Source organism: Sorex araneus, chromosome X (assembly GCF_027595985.1).
Source record: "Sorex araneus isolate mSorAra2 chromosome X, mSorAra2.pri, whole genome shotgun sequence".
Taxonomy (NCBI): domain Eukaryota; kingdom Metazoa; phylum Chordata; class Mammalia; order Eulipotyphla; family Soricidae; genus Sorex; species Sorex araneus.
Window position 1 is genome coordinate 53,029,853 of NC_073313.1, and position 18,377 is coordinate 53,048,229.

The 18,377-nt window shown below is 36.7% G+C and overlaps 1 protein-coding gene across 1 annotated transcript; it reads right to left on the minus strand.

Annotated features, from left to right (window-relative positions):
* Positions 1-616: 616 nt before the first annotated feature.
* AKAP4 (A-kinase anchoring protein 4) lies at positions 617-10,358 on the minus strand. The gene is made up of 5 exons (XM_004606460.2): positions 10,263-10,358; positions 8,894-8,944; positions 8,238-8,339; positions 1,921-4,059; positions 617-772 (listed from the first exon to the last, which is right to left on the minus strand). The coding sequence occupies exons 1-5, from the start codon at positions 10,356-10,358 to the stop codon at positions 617-619; spliced, it is 2,544 nt and encodes an 847-aa protein (XP_004606517.2).
* Positions 10,359-18,377: the final 8,019 nt, after the last annotated feature.

Here is an 18,377-nt window from a genome sequence, read left to right on the forward strand (position 1 = left end):
GTGCCTTGTCTAGTGAACACTGCAGGGTCGCCATGGGGGTTATGTGTATGACAGGGTGTGATAGTCTTTGGTTTCTAAGCTAACCTATATGAAAACTCTTAGCAAAATCTTTGGACTAGATGAAAGATTATCAAACTAGTTATGTAATTCTGGAAGAAACAGGAATGTTACCAGTGGCAAAACTCTAGATAATGAACTGAAATTGGGCAAATAAGATTACTTTGTTTTACACATCCCTGTGTCTTGGGTATGAAGAAAATAACTCAGGATAAGATTTAGGCAATCATCAGCCCTAGGAATTGAACTCACTCCCCTCCCCTGCTTCAGATTTATCTAATTAAGGAAACAAAGTTGTTTTTCATTTTTTTATTCATGTTCATGCCCAGGTTTGTGAACACCCTGTATTTGCACAGTCCAACTGCTCAGTATTGAGAAATACAATCCTGAAACATGCAGTTAACTACAGTCTAACTGCTCAGTATTGAGAAATACAATCCTGAAACATGCAGTTAACTGGCTTGATGCTGAGGGTGTACAGGCTGGAATGCGGATACTAACTAGGGGTGGGGTGGGGCTGGGGAGGTAAGATGGAGGGGGATCTGAAGGAGTTCCTGGCTCACAGGTTAGTGAGCAGCCAGTCTAGCAGTTGTTTCCTTGCCATGTTCCCCACAGCTTCATCCAGTTGTCGTTCTTTGGCAAACTTCATGACCTCTTGGAGAAGATCTCCTACACTGTACCCCTTCTCTGCTGCCTTAGCTGATACTTCAGGGAGCTGTGAAGAGAAAGGAAGCCAGCCTGAGTCATGTTTGTAGCCAAGACCCAGATTCCCACCCATGATCCTATGATTAAAGCATTTCTCTTTTTATCAAATGACAAAGATCCAAATGTCAAGCATTTTTTGAGCTTCAAAACTAAAGGGGAATTCATTGTGTTCATTAGTCACTCCTTCCCAGCTCTATCAATGCTATCCTCTTACCTCCTATTAAAAGAAGACGAGAAAAAAGTAGAAAGGTCGGGAGGATAGTTTGTGTTCAGATCTGGACTGTTCAGTGTTTGATATCTCTGAAATCAGCCGTGTGTGTGTGCGAGAGAGAGAGAGAGAGAGAGAGAGAGGGAGAGAGAGAGAGTGCAGTGAGAACATGCTTATTGTTTGAATGTTTGCTGCCATAAGACTGAGGATGAGAAGCAGGACTACAAAGAACCAAATGAGGCACCTAGGAAAAATAATTTTGGGGGGGCAGAGAGATAGTATAGTAGGTAGGGTGCTTGCCTTGTACATGGCTTGCCCAAGTTCTATCCTCAGCACCCCATATGTTCCTCTAAGCCCGCCAGGATATTTCCCTCATGCAGAGCCAGAAGTTAACCCTGGGTACTGCTTGTTGTGCAATATTTTGTGGGTTTTTTTGGTCACAGAAGGCACTATTCAGAGCTTACTCCTGACTCTAGATGCAGGGATCACTCCTAGTGGGGCTTGGGAACCAAATGAGGTGTTGGGATAAAACCCCTTTGACCAGATGAAAGCAAGCCCCCTACCAATTGTAGTATCTATCTTTCCAGTTCCTGGTGCAAAAAATTTAATTAGGTGATCTTGTGGCACTTGCATAATCTGTAATTTTGGGTAGAAACTTGGGGTGTTCCTTTAGTCCTTTAAAAACATAAAACTTAACCTTTCTCTTTAATATTTTAACAAATAAAAAGTGTCAATCTCAACTTCCTCCTTTTGATGATATATGCATACAGCTTGAGGCATCCAGAGCCTCACTTTATTTTAATGGTGCTTAAAGACACTTATGTGTCTTTTTGTGAGGTGAAAGTAATGCATGAATCAAATGATAAACGTGAACTGATCTAAGTAAAATGCTACCTCCCTGCTCATACCCATGCCAATCAGTTTTTCTTGTGTCTTATTACATTGCTTACCTTTTCCAGTTGTCCATCATCATCTCCCATGAAGTATAGCATGGGAACATTAAATTGGGAGGCTGCAATCCATTGAAGGACAGCTTGGAGTTGTTTCTGTAAGCTACTAGTTGCACACTGATTATTGACGATGACTTCGGGTCCAGGACGTTCTTGAAAAGACTGTGGTGCCATAGATTCATGACAAGATTTGGGGGGAGGACAATTGCGGAAGTTGGTGTTGGAGGGCGATGCTTGTTCTTCCAGTTCATTGAATGGTGCTCCTTTGTTGTTGTACTTAGCCATAATAAGGCACAGCTTCATCACAGATTCAACCAGCTGATCTATAAACTCCCGGTTCATTTGCTTCATGCCACTGATAAAGTCAAGGTCTTGACTCTCCTGGCATTGTTCTTCCCCTCTTTCGGGTCTAGTGGATATAGAAGTTGATTTGTTTGCCTTGGGTTCAGATTGCTTGTTCTCACCTTCACATGGATCCTCGGAGCTGAAGGGGCTATCATTGAGAAGTCTCTGAATCAGTGATAGAACCATGTTTGACATGTCCAGTTTCTGGGAGTCTAGATGTTGAGAATCTTTGGCGGAGGTGCTTGGTCCACAAGATCCATGTGTTTCTAGATGTTTCATTGAAAGTGCTTTGGCATTTTGGCCAGTTCCACGTTTTTCATACTGGGCAGTCTGAGTCAAGTAGCCTGATGGAGGAGAGCAGCCATCATCATCAGATGCATCTTTGCCTTTGGCCTGCTGAGAAAGGTGATACTGGATAAGTGTAAGGGCTGAGACAATCAAATCCTTTGCCAGTGAATCAGTAGAAGGGCTGATCTTTTCTCTTTTATCATCTTTACATGAAGGCAATTTTGGAGGCATCTTGCATGGGTTTCCTTGTTTTTGATTCCACATGGTCAAACTTTCCTTTAGGATGTGCTCACCGACTTTTTCAGCACTGGTCAGTGACTTGCGTGCATCTGGTTTCATTTTGCCTTTATCCTTTCCCTTCATCTCAGCCTTCATAGCTGAGAACTCCAGGCTTTGGTTCTTGCATTTGGGGTCTTGAGAGCCAGCTTTCAAGGATGCATATGACAGACACTGCGATTTAGTTTCTCTTTTCTCACCAAGAAGAGCACTGACCAAACGCTTCAGCATGGCCTCCATGATATCAGCAGCATTTTGTTTTCCATGATTGAATAGATTTCTCTTAACAGCTGAGACAAAGTCTGAGTCCGTCATCAGAACACCAGTGATATTATGCAAGTTCTTCATGCAGGAATCGATTAAATCAGACACAACATCCTTGGTATGTTTTAGCAGCACTTTCTTTAGGACCACACAGGCTGGAATTGGCTTTCCAGAGCTCTGTACTTTCAAAGTTTTCATAACAGAAACCATCATGTCAGATGCAACCTGATTGGCATAAACCATGAGCCCTTTACTGATAGAATCTGCAAATTCCTTGCTATCTCTCTGGCACATTTGTTTGTCTCCACCTTTGTTCTTATTGGCTAATTCACTATATAGAAAACTTTTCCGGCCACCTTCTTTGCACTCTTCACCGTTGCCTCGTATTTCTGCAGAGGTGACTTCCACAGCATCGTGGGCCATTTCTGAGGCAATCTTGCTCAAAACACTACGGGGGCTGGTTTTCCCCTTTTCTCCAGACTGTGGAAAGATTGAATGATGATGACATTTGCCTCCTCCTTCCAACTTTTCTTTGATTTCCTTACGGGCCATCTGGATTACCAGAGAAGATAGCCGGTTGACATAGTAAGAAAGGTCATCCATAGAACATTCTCCATCAGGTGAGGTAACTGCTTTCTGATTACTAGGAGATTTACCAGGAGGAGAGGAAGGGCTCTGGTTATTGTTGGTGTTTTTGGATGCTGTTTCCATAAGTCGTAAGCTGTGAGATTCTTTGGTTTTATAGTCTGTGTGCAGTTGGTCAGCATAGACACTGTAGCAGTTGTCAGAGGGGTAGTTTTGACATTTTTGTTCCATCTCTCCTACTCTGTGTTTACAGCTAGAGGATGAGGGGCTCAATGCATGTTGGAAACCCAGTGCATACTTCTGGAGATCATTGAGAAGCCAGTTGAGGACACTTATTGGATCAGAGGGAGCTTGTTTGAAAAGGCACACAGATCCTTCAGTCTAAAAAAAGAGGAACCCCTATCCATAAGTTTGGGTAAGCTACTTTTTTCCCTTAATTTATTTCAAATATATACCTTTAAACAGAATAGATTAGAAGTTTTTGCATTACAATTTTCACTAATTTCAACAAATTTTATGCAGACACATATACAAGCAAAAGTGGCAACAATGAAATCTTAAAGTATTTGGATTTGTATAATTACCTATAGGCAAGCATAAATAATATGCTATTTTTACTGTGTATGTGTTTATCTTGTATATGTAAAAATGTTCAATGTGTCCTATGTGTGGAGGTATGTATAAAAAATCTAACTGAAAATCACAACAGACATGAGAACATATCAGTCTCTATTAAAATGTAAAAATGGGGGCCAAAGAGATAGCACAGTGAGTAGTGAGCTTGCCTTGCATGTGGCCAATCTAGGTTTGATCTTCATATCATCCACTGAGCATTGCCAGGAGTGATTCCTGAGTGCAGAGCCAGGAGAAACCCCTGAGCATCACTGAGTGTGGCCACCCTCCCACAAAAAACCAAAAAAACAAAATAAAATGTAGTGTGTATAAAAAAGACATGAGCAAATAGAAACACAATCCATGGGAAGATTAATACACTCAAAATGGCAGTAAACCCCATAGCATTACTCAAATTCAATGCAGTCCCTATAAGTATATGTTTGATATTCTAAAAAATTAGATCAAATACTCCTAAAATTCATTTAGAACAATAAGCGAAAGCCTTTATTAGGAGAAAAAAGATGGGAATTATCACTTTCTCCAACTTCAAACTGTACTATAAAGTGGTAGCAATTAAAGCAGCATGGTACTGGATTATGACAAACACTCAGGTCAATAGAATAAAATCCAAAGACAAACACTTAGATATATAATCAGTAAATCTATAAAGGAGCAAAACCATGAAGGAAAGTCACTTCAACAAGTGATAGGAAAACTTGTCAGCTACATACAAAACACAAACTCAGATCTCTTTCTAAACCCATGCACAAAAGGCAGATCAAAATGGATTAAATACCTCAATATCACACCTGAATTCACAGGGTACATAAAAAATTAAAGCAAAACTCTCCATGACATTGAAGCTAGAGGCAACCTTAAAAATGAAATGCCACTAAGCAAGTAGAAGCAAAGATAAACAAATGGAACTACATTAAATTAAGAAGCTTCTGCACCTCAAAGGCAACAATGACCAGAACACAAAGAAAGCCCACATATTGGGAGAAACTATTTGTTCAGTAGAAAAATACCCAATACAATAGAAACAAAAGCCAGGAGGACTGGTCCTTATTAGGAAGCTTGCCGCAATGGCAGAAGGAAGGTTTGGTTAGAGATGGGACCATTATGAAAATGGTAATGGGAAGTGATCACTCTGGACAAGAACTGGAAATTGAAAGAAGTTAAAGTCATATATATGATACCATTTCAGTAACAGCATTGCAAACTTGCCTAAAAGGAAAAAAAATGTCTGCCATAGAGGCAGATTGAGGGGTGGTAAGAAAACTGGGGACAGTGGTGGATGGAAGTGGACACTGGTGAAGGGATGAGTACTTGAATATTGTATGACTAAACCTCAATTGTTAATACTTTGCATATCATAGTGATTCAATACATTTTAAAATGTTTTTCAAAAAAAAAAAACAAAAATCAAAAAAAGGATAACAACAACAACCAGTGTTGACGAGGATGTGGGGAAAAAAGACCCTAATTCACTGCTGGGAGGAATGTCAACTGGCCTAGTCTTTTTGGAAGACAATATAATAATTACTCAAAAAATTAGCATTTGAGCTTCCAAAGGACCTAACAAAATCCACACTTGTTGATATACTCCAAGGGCCCAAAAGCACAATGCAGAATATAAATCTTCAATTCTATGTTCCTTGCATCACTATTCACAATTGCCCAAATCTGGAAACAACCCAAATGTCCAAACACAGATGACTGGATGAAGAATGGAACACTACTCAGCCATAAGAAAGATGAAGTCATACAATTTGATTCTCTATGGATGGATGTAGAGAGTATAGTTTTCAGTGATATCAGTCAGAGGGAGAGGAACAGATACAAAATGATCTGCCTCATATGTGGAATATAAGGAATCTTCCTAGGGGGATATCAAATGCCCAAAGGCAATAAAAAAGAAGAGAAGTTTGGTTTTCAGTAAGGATCTTGCCATTGAGGTCCCTGGGGTGGGGTGTAGATAGGGAAGGGAACAGTAAAGCAGTTGTGGAGGTGACATTGTTGTGAAGAGGAAACAATCATAGAAGCAGGCTGGGGGTGGGAGGGAACTGGGGATGTAGGTGAAGGGTAATGGACACTGGTGAACGGGGTGGTGTTGGAACATTGTATACCTGAAACATTCACTAATATCTCTGTAATTAGGGGAAATTCAATTTATATATATAGTGAGTATGTGTGTGCATATGTGTATGTCAGTGATGTGTGACTGATGTGTAAGCATGTGTAATATAATCACAGCAATACCATTCCATGTTCACTATAAAAAGAAGCATGTCAATGTGTAATTTTTTTAACATGTGAATGTCAGAATATAAGGTACACTAATATTAGTGTTTCTTTGAAAAATGAGAAAATGCTTAAGTAATCTGTGTTTGTGGTATAAATTTAGTAGAACATATATAGCTAAATATAATTCTATGTTAAACCACAAATTCACATGTTGGTATTAATATTAAAATTCACATTAAGCTATTACAAATTCATGTTAAGCTATGTGCATTAAGAAATGTGGAACTTAAATATTAAGAAAAAATAAAATAAAATATTGAGAATAGATGACTAATTATATCAATAAATTTGGTATAAATTTATGCTATTTTTATATTTATATATAAATTTAGATAATTATATTATAATATACTATATAATATATAAAATATAATAATATATAATGATATATATTTTGTTGTAATAATATAATACAGCTTGAGAACATTTGTTGGTGTCACATAATCTGGAATTTTAGTTTGTGTGTAAATATCTGAAGAAAGATGTAACTGTGTGGCAAGTGTGAATGAATAAAAAAGAGGAAAAAACATGTTACTTTAAGTTGTATATGTATAACAACATGATAAATGTTTGTCATTGTGTATACATAGTGTGTTCCAATACCAATTACTCTAGTCTTGAAGGAGTTTAAGGGTTACTTGTGTGTTCTTAATGCCTACCCCAAACTATGACTCTAATAGGAAGGACCAGGACTCTAATGTAATTGCAGATATGGATTTTCTTTTATATCTAAAAGTAGACATTCCTATATATTATGATTTGTTAGATTATTTGGGGGGTGGGTTCTGGGGTTTTCAGATAAAGTAAGAAAGTTTTATTTTTACACAAACACACAATCTATATGTGAAAGTATATTCATGCCTAATTACTTTCAACTTTAAACTCCCAACAACCTGGTACTCTTTTTCTGGTGGGGGATGATTGGAACATTTTATTTTATTTTTTATTGATACTCTGTGGTTTACAATAATGTTAATGATGGTTTCTTTTGCACAAAATTCCAACACCATACCTGTCACCAGTGTACCCTTCCATCCCTTAAATGTTCCAATATCCCTCCTTTTCTCCAATTCCTCCCACCAACTCAGTTTTGTGGATTAGTCTTACTCTTTCAAATATTATCTTAGAAACTTTGTGACTACAGTTCTCGGTCACTATAAATTTTCTCTGTTCCAAACCCTATTCCTTTCTTTTTAGACAGTCTAATATGGGAAACACAAGTCCATCAGAAGCCAGTAGAGAACATTGTAGAGGGTCATAATGATAAGCTTTTATCTTTGTTAAGCTAGTAATAGCAAGATTCTATGAAGTATAGCATAGTAATTATAGTTACTATGGTATTACAAACTCATAAATTGCTAAGAATAAGTTTAAAAATAGAAATATTGAGTTTGAAGTTAGGTGCCTGAAATTAAACACAGGCATTCCTGAGCATGTCTGATTGGACAATGGTCTGATTGGTTTAATGCACATGAACTTATCATGAGTCTGAACTTAGACTTCTGTTCTATAGAATGTCAAATGCTCAAATCTGGTCAAATAAAGACACTAGTTGCTTTATTTCTCTGGACCATATTCTTTTAACTCACCACTGGGCTCTGGAAATTAATAAAACTGGACTTATAGATTAAGTATACCTTAGATAAATCTTGCTTTTCAGTGTCCTTGATCACAATAATTTCTTTATCTTCCAGGTCTCCCAAGTTTAGTTCACTGTCTGAACGGGAACAGCCTACATCCTATATGATTAAGAGGCAAGATTCTTATGAACAATTGTTTTTTTTTTGAGATTTTACTAAGCTACCAAGGATATCACTAGAAAGCATGAATATCATGTGTCTTAGGATGATACATGTTCCTTTGAAAGGATAGAGTAGGTTTGTAATGATAGCTAATCTTTGAAGAATTAGCTAAGTTCCCTCTACAAATTACTACTCAGAAAATACTCACAAAGTTATCTATCATGGAAGCCATATTATACTAACCACCATGCTTTTGAATAGGGTTTTCGTTTTTCTTTAGTTTTCTGACATGCTATCTTCCATGCTCTAATACCTTCAACACTACAAGTAACTTAAGTAGTTTCTAAGATGATATTTTATACCCAAAGTAATGTAAATTCTGAACCAAGCATCATAGACTCATGAGAAAGGCAGATTTCCACCCAAATTCCTATCTCACTCAAATCTTCAATCTATTGCTACAAACTATCTTTCTCCTCATTGAGGTATAACCATTATGACTAATAACATTTCTTAGAAGTTCCCCATCCAGTCCAGTGAAGAATACCCACCTTGGAATCTTTATCTTCCACATTCAGTGTGGACACATCAACAAAGCATATCTGCATCAAATTAGAAGTATGCATTTAGAAAATGAATATAGCATAATGTATTTTTCTGGGAAATGATTTGTAGTACCTACATTACAGGATCTTGTGAGGATAGATTGAAGTAGTGCATGTACATAGTAAGTAATCAATAAACATTGTTAGGATTGTTGTTAGGATATACTGTTAATGGTGATTTATATTTTAATGATAATAAATAATATCAATTAATAATCATCAATAATTATTATCAATACCAATTACTAATAATCACCAATAATGATCATCAATAATTATTATCAATACCAATTACTAATAATCACCAATAATAATCATCATCAATAATTATCAATACCAATTACTAATAATCACCAATAATGATCATCAATAATTATTATCAATGATAATTACTAATAATCACCAATAATAATCATCAATAATTATTATCAATAATAATTACTAACAATCACCAATAATCATCATCATCAATAATTATTATCAATAATAATTACTAATAATCACCAATAATAACCATCAATAATTATTATCAATAATAATTACCAATAATCACCAATAATAATCATCAATAATTATAAAATAATTGTACATAGTAGTAATTATTGAATTACTAGATAATTATATTATTACTCTATTTTATAAATTAGAATACCTCCCTATCACAGAAAAGCTGAAAACAAAATATCTATTTTTATTTAGAAAATGAAGAAAGGTAGATTTTAGGTTTTACATAAACATTTCTGTTTCATTAGGTGCTTGTTTTGTCATTTGTTTTGTCATATACCATTAACTATGGGATTATGAATAATATTGCCAAAAGTTATAGTAATTTTCCAGTGTAAGTTAATTTAAAAATCATTGTATAAATACATAGCAAGTAATAAATGATACTTGAACATTCTTTTGAAATGTAAGCTACTATGCCAAATCACTTATTGTTTGTGAAGCATACTATGAAGTATTTTGCCCTCTGATGTAATCTAACATTAGCATATCTTACTGTTAACTAGGTGGCATTGTGACCTAAGAAGTATCAGGTAATAGTAGCTGGTAACTAGGCAACCACCACTCCTTCCTCCCCTCAAGTTCTACCCCAGCCTTTTCCCCTCAGCCCCTTTACTCAATCCTTGTCCTGTCTGCCCTTGATTTGCCCTAGTTTGATAAATAAAGCACAGGTGTTCCCACATACATAATTGAGCTTAGTTGCTTAGACATTGCTTAGTCACAATATGTGACTTTTAGTTTATCCTGGGCTCCAGGATATCTATAACCTTGTCAATCCTTTCCACTTCATGCTAAAAGTTTATCATCTTACCACTTTACGCTCCTGATCTTGCTGTCCAGTTGGACTGTAGAGATCTACCTTGCACACTCCCCTGCGGCTATGTAACCAGTCAATATCATCAGACATCTGGAAGAAGAAAGAAAAGAAATAAAAATATAGATAGTTTTTAGAAATAGGGCTAGTTTCAATAAGAATATTTGAAAGTCTTCCTTAAACCTATCTCTGGTGGAATGAGAAATAGGAAAGAACACTGAATTTTTTTAGCTAGATAATCAGAATAATTTAAAAGGAGGCCTAAAGCTAGGGGATTAAAAACAGTGGTTTATTATATAGTTCCATTGGAAAATACAAGTAACAGTAATCCTTCTTATTAAACATTTAACATTTCTATAGAACATATTTCTGAATGCTGAGAACCCTCAGGCTAATTGCCATAAATACAACCAAAAAGAACAACTGCATAGACTCAAGTTCAATAGAATCTTGAAAGAAAAGAAACAATAATCTACAGCAACTTCCTTACACACTCTTCATCACCTCCTGGGATTGAAGTAAAAAGGGAATGGCAGAAAACATTTACATCTATGTTCAAGAAGACACATTTAAGAGCTCAGTAGACTTGTTGAATTTTATTTCTTTTTAAAAATAAAACACTCTTTTTGTTGCAACTATTTGAGGCTATTGAATAATCTTCTCCCCAAAATTCCTTCAAAATTTAGACTTTATCCCCTAGCTTTACAAATCAGTCTCCCTCCCCCCCTTTTTTTACCTCCCCAGTCACCCTTTTCCTTCCACTTCCTAACTTCCACTCTCTCATTTTCCAAGTCCCCCTCATCTCTTACATACATTTTTATAATAATTATACTTTTATGACTGTCATTTCACATGATAATAATATATTCATTCCCTTAATCAACCCCCAAGATTGTTTTAGGCTCTCCTTTCAAGAGTTTCTATAAATCAATGAAAAGATTTTAGAAAAAGGCTCCTCATACCTTAAGAAGAATTATTAATAGCCTGGAAAAAAAGGAGGCAAAAAGGTTATTTAGACTGAGACTATATTTGGATATAGTCTCAATCCAGACCTTAAGTAACTGTAAAATATAAAATGTATAAATTCAATACCTTGATAATGAAGTTATTTCAGGCTTTTGGCTGAAATTGTGCCACTCAGAGGGGATATGTGCCCCTTTAGATGGAACTGGGCAGTGCCAAGTTCTTGGGCACCTGTAACTGGCTGCCCACCCCAGTCAGCTGTTGGATGAGACTGAAGGGCCAGGCTTTACCCTCCTCAATTTGACTGTGAGTATGACAGCAGAGTTTGTTGGGTCATAATGCCTCAAACTTAGCAACTTTAGTAAATGTGTGGCAGGCTGCAGGCTGCCTGACTCAGTAGTGCTTAACTTCAAAAGCACTTATCATTGTCAATTATAGAACACTTTCTGTTCTTTTTAGGAAAACACACTTTCCCCCCTTTCTTGCTCTGTACTTGGGGATAACCCCTGGTTGTGCTCAGAGGAACATATGTGGAATTGAGAATAGAACCAGGGTTGGCTACAAGCAAGATAAATACCTCATCTCTGTATTATCTCTTCAGTCTATAGAAACAGATATCTTTTTTAAAAAACATTTTTTAATGTTTTTAAACATTTTAAACATTTTAAAGCTGTATGATTTACATAGTTATTCATAGTTGATTTTTAGACAATGTCCCTGCACCTATCCCAAAACCAGTGTCAACTTCCCTCTACCAGTGTTCCCAGAGTCATCCATCTTGAAGGCAGTTTGATTGTTAAAATTTGGGTTTCATGATTCAGTGTTGTTGAATTTATCTGTCATTTCTTAACACCAACAGTGTAACTGAATCCTCTTGCCCCTTGCTCCAGCTGCTATTCATCTATCTCTTCTCCTCCTGGCATTCAATTTCTTTTCCGTTTTTTTTGTATTCTCTGAGGGCAAGCGTTATCTAGGCAAAGCCCCTTTAAAACATTACATTTAATCATCTGGTTATTCTGTGTAAGTGATATCATCCTGTGTTTATCCTTCTTATGGCTTACTTCATTTAACATATATTCTAGTTCCACCCTGGTTGAAGCGAATTGCATGGTTTCATCATTCTTTACAGCTGCATAGTATTCCATTACACATTTCTTTTAAAACCTTCATTTACCAATAGTTTATAAAACAAAGTTCCTAAATATAGATAGCTTCAATAAGTCTTATACTACATCACATCCATGACCAATGTTATAGTAACATATTTTCCACTAGTAAATTGATCCTCCTTACACATTACTCCTACTCTTTGTTGTTTCACAATTCATCCCTTCACATATCCTTAATACCTTCTTTGTTTCTTCTTTTTTCTAGGCATCCAGAAAAATTGAATATGTTACCAGTTTGGTAGAGTCTATATTTTTCATATTTCATATAATTACCACTAGCCTTGGTACAATATATTTGTATGTTTATATCTTAGATTATTCATTATTTTGGGGTTCTATACTAAAAATTAGAAGTTATATGTCAAGAGATATTTGGATTTATATAGAAACAGAGTTAGTATTTCCCAAAATGTTGTGGGGGGTGGCAAAGGATTGACTGAGAGGAAGTAAAGCCTTGGGTACAATCGTATGCTCTTTTTATTTTTCACTTAAATGGGGTAGGTATATGGGGGGGGTGCTGAGTATTGTTTTTATGAAATGGAAGTAGTAGGCCAAATAAGATTGGGAATATCTGATATAAGACCTTTATGGAATTCAGAATAAAAGTATGAAAACATAAATTTGAAGACTAACTTAGTAGCTTCTGTGGCTTCACCTCACCATGAAGATAACTCTTTAGTAAAATATAACCATAAGATGTCACCCGTGCCTTTGTGGTGTTAGAGAGGCTATTACTTAGAATCTTGAAATGACTTTTTTCTTATTAATGTGCATGCTAAGATGATCCTCCTAGCCTGACTATAGTTATTTCACCTTTGTTTTTTTGACCCACAAGAATTAAAGCACTGTTTACAATAGCCAAAATCTGGAAATAACCCAAGTGCCCTAAAACAGATGACTGGTTAATGAAACTTTGCTACATCTACACAATGGAGTACTACACAGCTGCTAGGAGAGATGAAGTCATGAAATTTGCTTATAAATGGATAGACATGGAAAGTATCATGCTAAGTGAAATGAGTCAGAAAGAGAGGGACAGATATAGAAGGACTGCACTCATTTGTGGAGTATAGAATAACATCACATGAGGCTGACACCCAAGGACAGTAGACACAATGGCCAGGAGGATTGACCCATAGCTGGAAGCCTGTTTCATGAGCAGAGGGGAGAAGGCAGATGGGATAGAGAAGAGATCACTAAGAAAATGATGGCTGGAGGAATTGGTCGGGATGGGAGATGTGTGCTGAAAGTAGATAATGGACCAAACATGATGACCTCACAGTGTTTGTGTTGCAAGCCATAATGCCCAAAAGTAGAGAAAGAGAGTATGGGGAATATTGTCTGCCATGGAGGCAGGGGGGTGGGAAAGGGGGGAAACTGGGGATATTGGTGGTAGGGAATGTGCACTGGTGGAGGGATGGATATTTGATCATTGTGTGATTGTAACCCAAACATGAAAGCTTATAACTATCTCACAGTGATTCAATAAAATGAAAAAAAGAATTTCCTAAATATTGACTGCAAGATTATAACAGAACTTATAATTTATGTCATGCTATTGGTAGTTCCAGCACAAGTTGAGGGTTCTAGTCTTAGAATTGTGGGTGTCTGAGTTGTCTAAAAAGCTGAAACTTTTATCAAGAGACATAATTAACCAGAAAAAAATGTCAATCCTCTTAGGCAATGTCAGACTTTATTCAATTATTCAAACCATAAAATCATTCATTCTATACTTATCTTTATCTTTTAATATTGTGGCCACTGCTGGATTTCTAGCTACAGTGCCTTTATTTCCCATTGTACTTATAAATATCTTCCTTTGAGCTGTTTGTTTGGAATGTTAACTCACAACCAAATGACCTCATTGTTCTCATTTTATCTTGCCCCCATTCCCACATATCTGTTTTAGCCTCATGCATGGGAATACATTCACCTGGATTAAAACTGAGTTACAATTTTATATAAATAATCATTTTATATTCTTGATACTACTTTTTAATTGTTATAGGTTTTTATTAAAATATTATTTTACAAAAATATTATTTACATTTTTTTGTATATTGTTTCTCTTTATTCTTTTCTCTGTCATATTGAGCATTTATTATTGTTCCCACTGGCATGTAAACCCTGCTTTACGATTTTGATCTGTTAATTCATGGTATCTAAGAGAAAGAGCTGGGTCTTGTTTAAGGTGGAAAGACAAATTTTATTCGAGCTACTGCTGTAGAAGAGAGAAACTTCAGATGAGTAGAGTTCAATGATGTAACAAAAGACAGAAGACTTTTTACAATGCTGGGGTGTGCATTGGACAGGAAATTTGTGAGGAAGGTGAGGGGAGGGTGCTTTATTGATGTTATTAAGGCATCTGTGTTTGCTTAGATGGTACTTACTAAAGTCAGGCTTTTTATCTACTTCCTTAGAGATTGGGAGACAAGGACCATACCATTTTTTTATTCCATCAAATTTTGTTTTATGAAAGCACTGTGACTTACATAGTTATTCATAGTTGGTGTCATAGTAAAGGACCCTATCATTTATCATAATTACATTTCAAAGGAATATGTTCTAGGTCCTTGAGAAAGACATACCTGGGTTGTAGATGATTCATTTTGAAAGGGCAGAGAAAGGATTTACAATCACAAGTTTTCTAAAGTAAATATTCTAAGAAAAGAGAAGCTAGGGGACTATGCTCAGGTTGTGACTGGAACAAAAAGTATTTTATTTTGTTTTGTTTTGTTTGGGGGCCACGCCTGACAATGCTAAGGAATAATCCTGACTGTGCACACCTGGAAATGATCAGGGCTTACTTCTGGCCTTTCATTCAGGTATCACTCCTCGAAGGCTCTGGGACCAAAAGGGATGCTGGGTATTGAACCCGGGTTATTTGCATGCAAGGTAAATGCTCTATCTACTGACTGTACTATAGTAAATTCTTTTTACCCATTTCAGCTTTCTCAGGCAGACATTTAAAAGGTGGTAGATTAAGCAGATAAACTAATATTTGTTGAAATCTTTTAATGTAAGTGTAGGTAATTTTTTGTACTGAAAGTTGCAGTTCTAAGTTTACTGAGGACTCGCCACACTGTTTCCCACAGACAATATTCCCATCAGCAGTGGATGAATATTGCTTTTTCACCACATCCCTGCCAACACAGATTGATCCTATTATTTTTGATATGGGCCACTCTCATTAGTGTGAGATGATATCTCATTGTCATCTTGATTTAGATTTCCCGAATGATAGGTGATGCTGAGCATTTATTATTGTTCCCACTGGCAACTGCCTGTTTTTCTCTGAGAAGTGTCTTTTCATTTCCTCTCACTATTTTAGGATAGGGATTTAAATTTTTTTTGGTTAATCTTTGTGAGTATTTTGTATATCCTGGACGTAAAACCTTTATCTAATAAACTGCCATATGACCCAGCAATTCCACTTTGGGGTATCTATCCCCAGGACATAAAAACATTCATTGAAAATGAGACACCATTATTGATTATTGCATTAGAACAATGGCTGAGATATGAAGCCTAGGTGTCCAAAAGCAGATGAATGTATTATGAAGATGTGTTATATATATATGTATATATGTATACACAACAAGATATTCTGCAGCAGCAAGGAATAATAAAATCATGCAATTTGGTGCAACCTGGTTGGAAATGGAAGATATCATGCTGAGTGGAGTAAACCAGAAGAAGAAAGACAAACAGGATGATCTAATTTATCTGTAGTATATAAAATACTGAATGAATAGAAAAGTGATATGAACAATAGCAGTACTCGGAGATAAGCTGAGTGATCAAACCATGGCTGTGTGCAAGTCAAGCACCTTACTAGTTGTACTATTTTTCCAAACCAGCTCTACTAAACCTTTAGCTAAGTTTAGCTTATGCAGGACATTGTGTCCACTTGGAAAATAGGGAGTGATGCCAATGGTGATCAGGCATCATTTAGTATGAAACAATAGATCCATTTCCTTTCCTCTGAATTTTTTCTGGCCATGATAATACACAATGTCACGTAGGGCATGTTCATGCAACAATACTCCAACGAAAATTAAACAGCTGTTGTGAATATCTCTCCTGCATATTTACTTCTTTTAAGTATTTTTAATGTCTGTACTAGGAATATATACCAGCCTCTTCTACGAGTGAATAGAAGATAAAAAACAATAAAGGGATTTCAGGAGCTAAGAAATAGTTTAGCAGGTGGGCGTTTACCTTGCATGCAGCAAACCCAGGTTCAGTCCTCAGCATCCCATATGGTCCCTCGAACACTGCCATTAGTAATTCCTGAGTACAAAGCCAGGAATTACCCCTGAGCATCACTGAATATGACCCAAAAACCCAAATAAATAAATAAATGAATGAATACATAAATAAAGGTCATTCAAAAGCTATAAACCTATTATAATTTTGATAATCCAATTTAAAAACTAAAAAAATAGTTTTAAAATTGGATTATTGGACATGGTGGTTCTTTTTGGACAGTGGTTTAGGTAAGCGGCTAAGGAATATTCTAGAGCTTGAAGAAAATAATATAAAGGTGACAAGTCACCCAGGCCTGATCCTCTGTCCTGTGATAGTTCGTTCCCCTGCCATCACTGGCTCCATGTGGCCCCAAAACAAAACGGAAAATAGATCTTTTTGAGGGAAGGGTTTGACATTGATTATTTCTTGTTAGGTTCGTCTCATAATTGAGAAATTTCACTCCTCTGACTTCATGAAATATTTGTTTATTTTCTGTATGTTTTACGAGACAGATAAAATACCTAGTTTTACAGAGTTAATTAGCTTTTCCTATTCCTAGATTTCCTTCATGGAAAACCTGCAAGGAAGTTTTTCTATCTCTATCGTACCTGCCACATTCCAGGCATATACCCGTAAGATCTGTAAAATAATGATTTGAAATCCAAACCAAACCTGGTTATTTATTTGAGTAGGTAGTCTTTGTAACAGAACAAACATGCTCTCTGTCTTTAGTGTGCCTCAATCACTTGGAGGGCTTGTTAAAAATGTCCGTTGCACTACGTTCAAGTTCCTAAGGTCTGGAGTAAGGCTTAACAATTTGTCCGACACTGTGTTTCACATTCATTGGTCATATTTAATTTTCACACTCTTATGAAATATATATATATACTATTTTAACCTTCATCGTATTAAGGATTAGATGAAGCAGAGAGAAGCCAATTTGGCAGGGTAGTTTGGCTAGGCCCTGGTCATTTCCATTGCCCGGGAGGCGGATGGATGTGTTCCGCATAAATCATCCATTCTTCTTTTATAGTCTGAATAATTAGAAGGAAAATTCACTGTAAAAAAATAAAGGTAAGAATGCTATCCTTCTCTGATCTTTTGGCCCCATCTGGTGGTCTCAAGTCTCATTTAACAAAATGATGGTTTGTTATCCCCCCCTGCTGGTGAGAATGGTAGGGTCGACCTTAGGGGGTTACTTCCGGTTTCTGTCCGTTGGAAAGTCGTCGGTGACGGAGCGGCACGCGCACGATCCTGGTTGATGGCAGTTGGTGTGACGGGTTAGTACCTTCTTATTTCCCCTTTTACCTGTCTTTCGATTTCCATTGGTTCTTTTTTGTTTAGGCTGGTTTTGATCTGTGTGTTCGTTCAGTTTGCGGCTGGGTATTGCGCGAAATTTTGTGAATTTATTTCAAAATGCTTCACGCGTGTTTTCGAAGGCACAGCTTATTCTTGTTCTAGGTATTAAAAGAGACTTTTCCTTCTATAGAGAACTATATCCTTTTTTAGACCTGGGTTGTGACTCAGAACAAGCTGTTTAAAATGATTTCTCCTTTGCTCAAACCCAATAAACTGCGATAGCGCAGCGGGTGGGGCGTTGGCCTTGCGCGCGGCCTACCCGCGTCGATTCCTCCGCCCCTCTCGAGAGCCCGGCGAGCGACCGAGAGTATCGCGCCCGCGCGGCAGAGCCCCCCGTGGCATATTCGATATGCCAAAAACAGTAACAAGT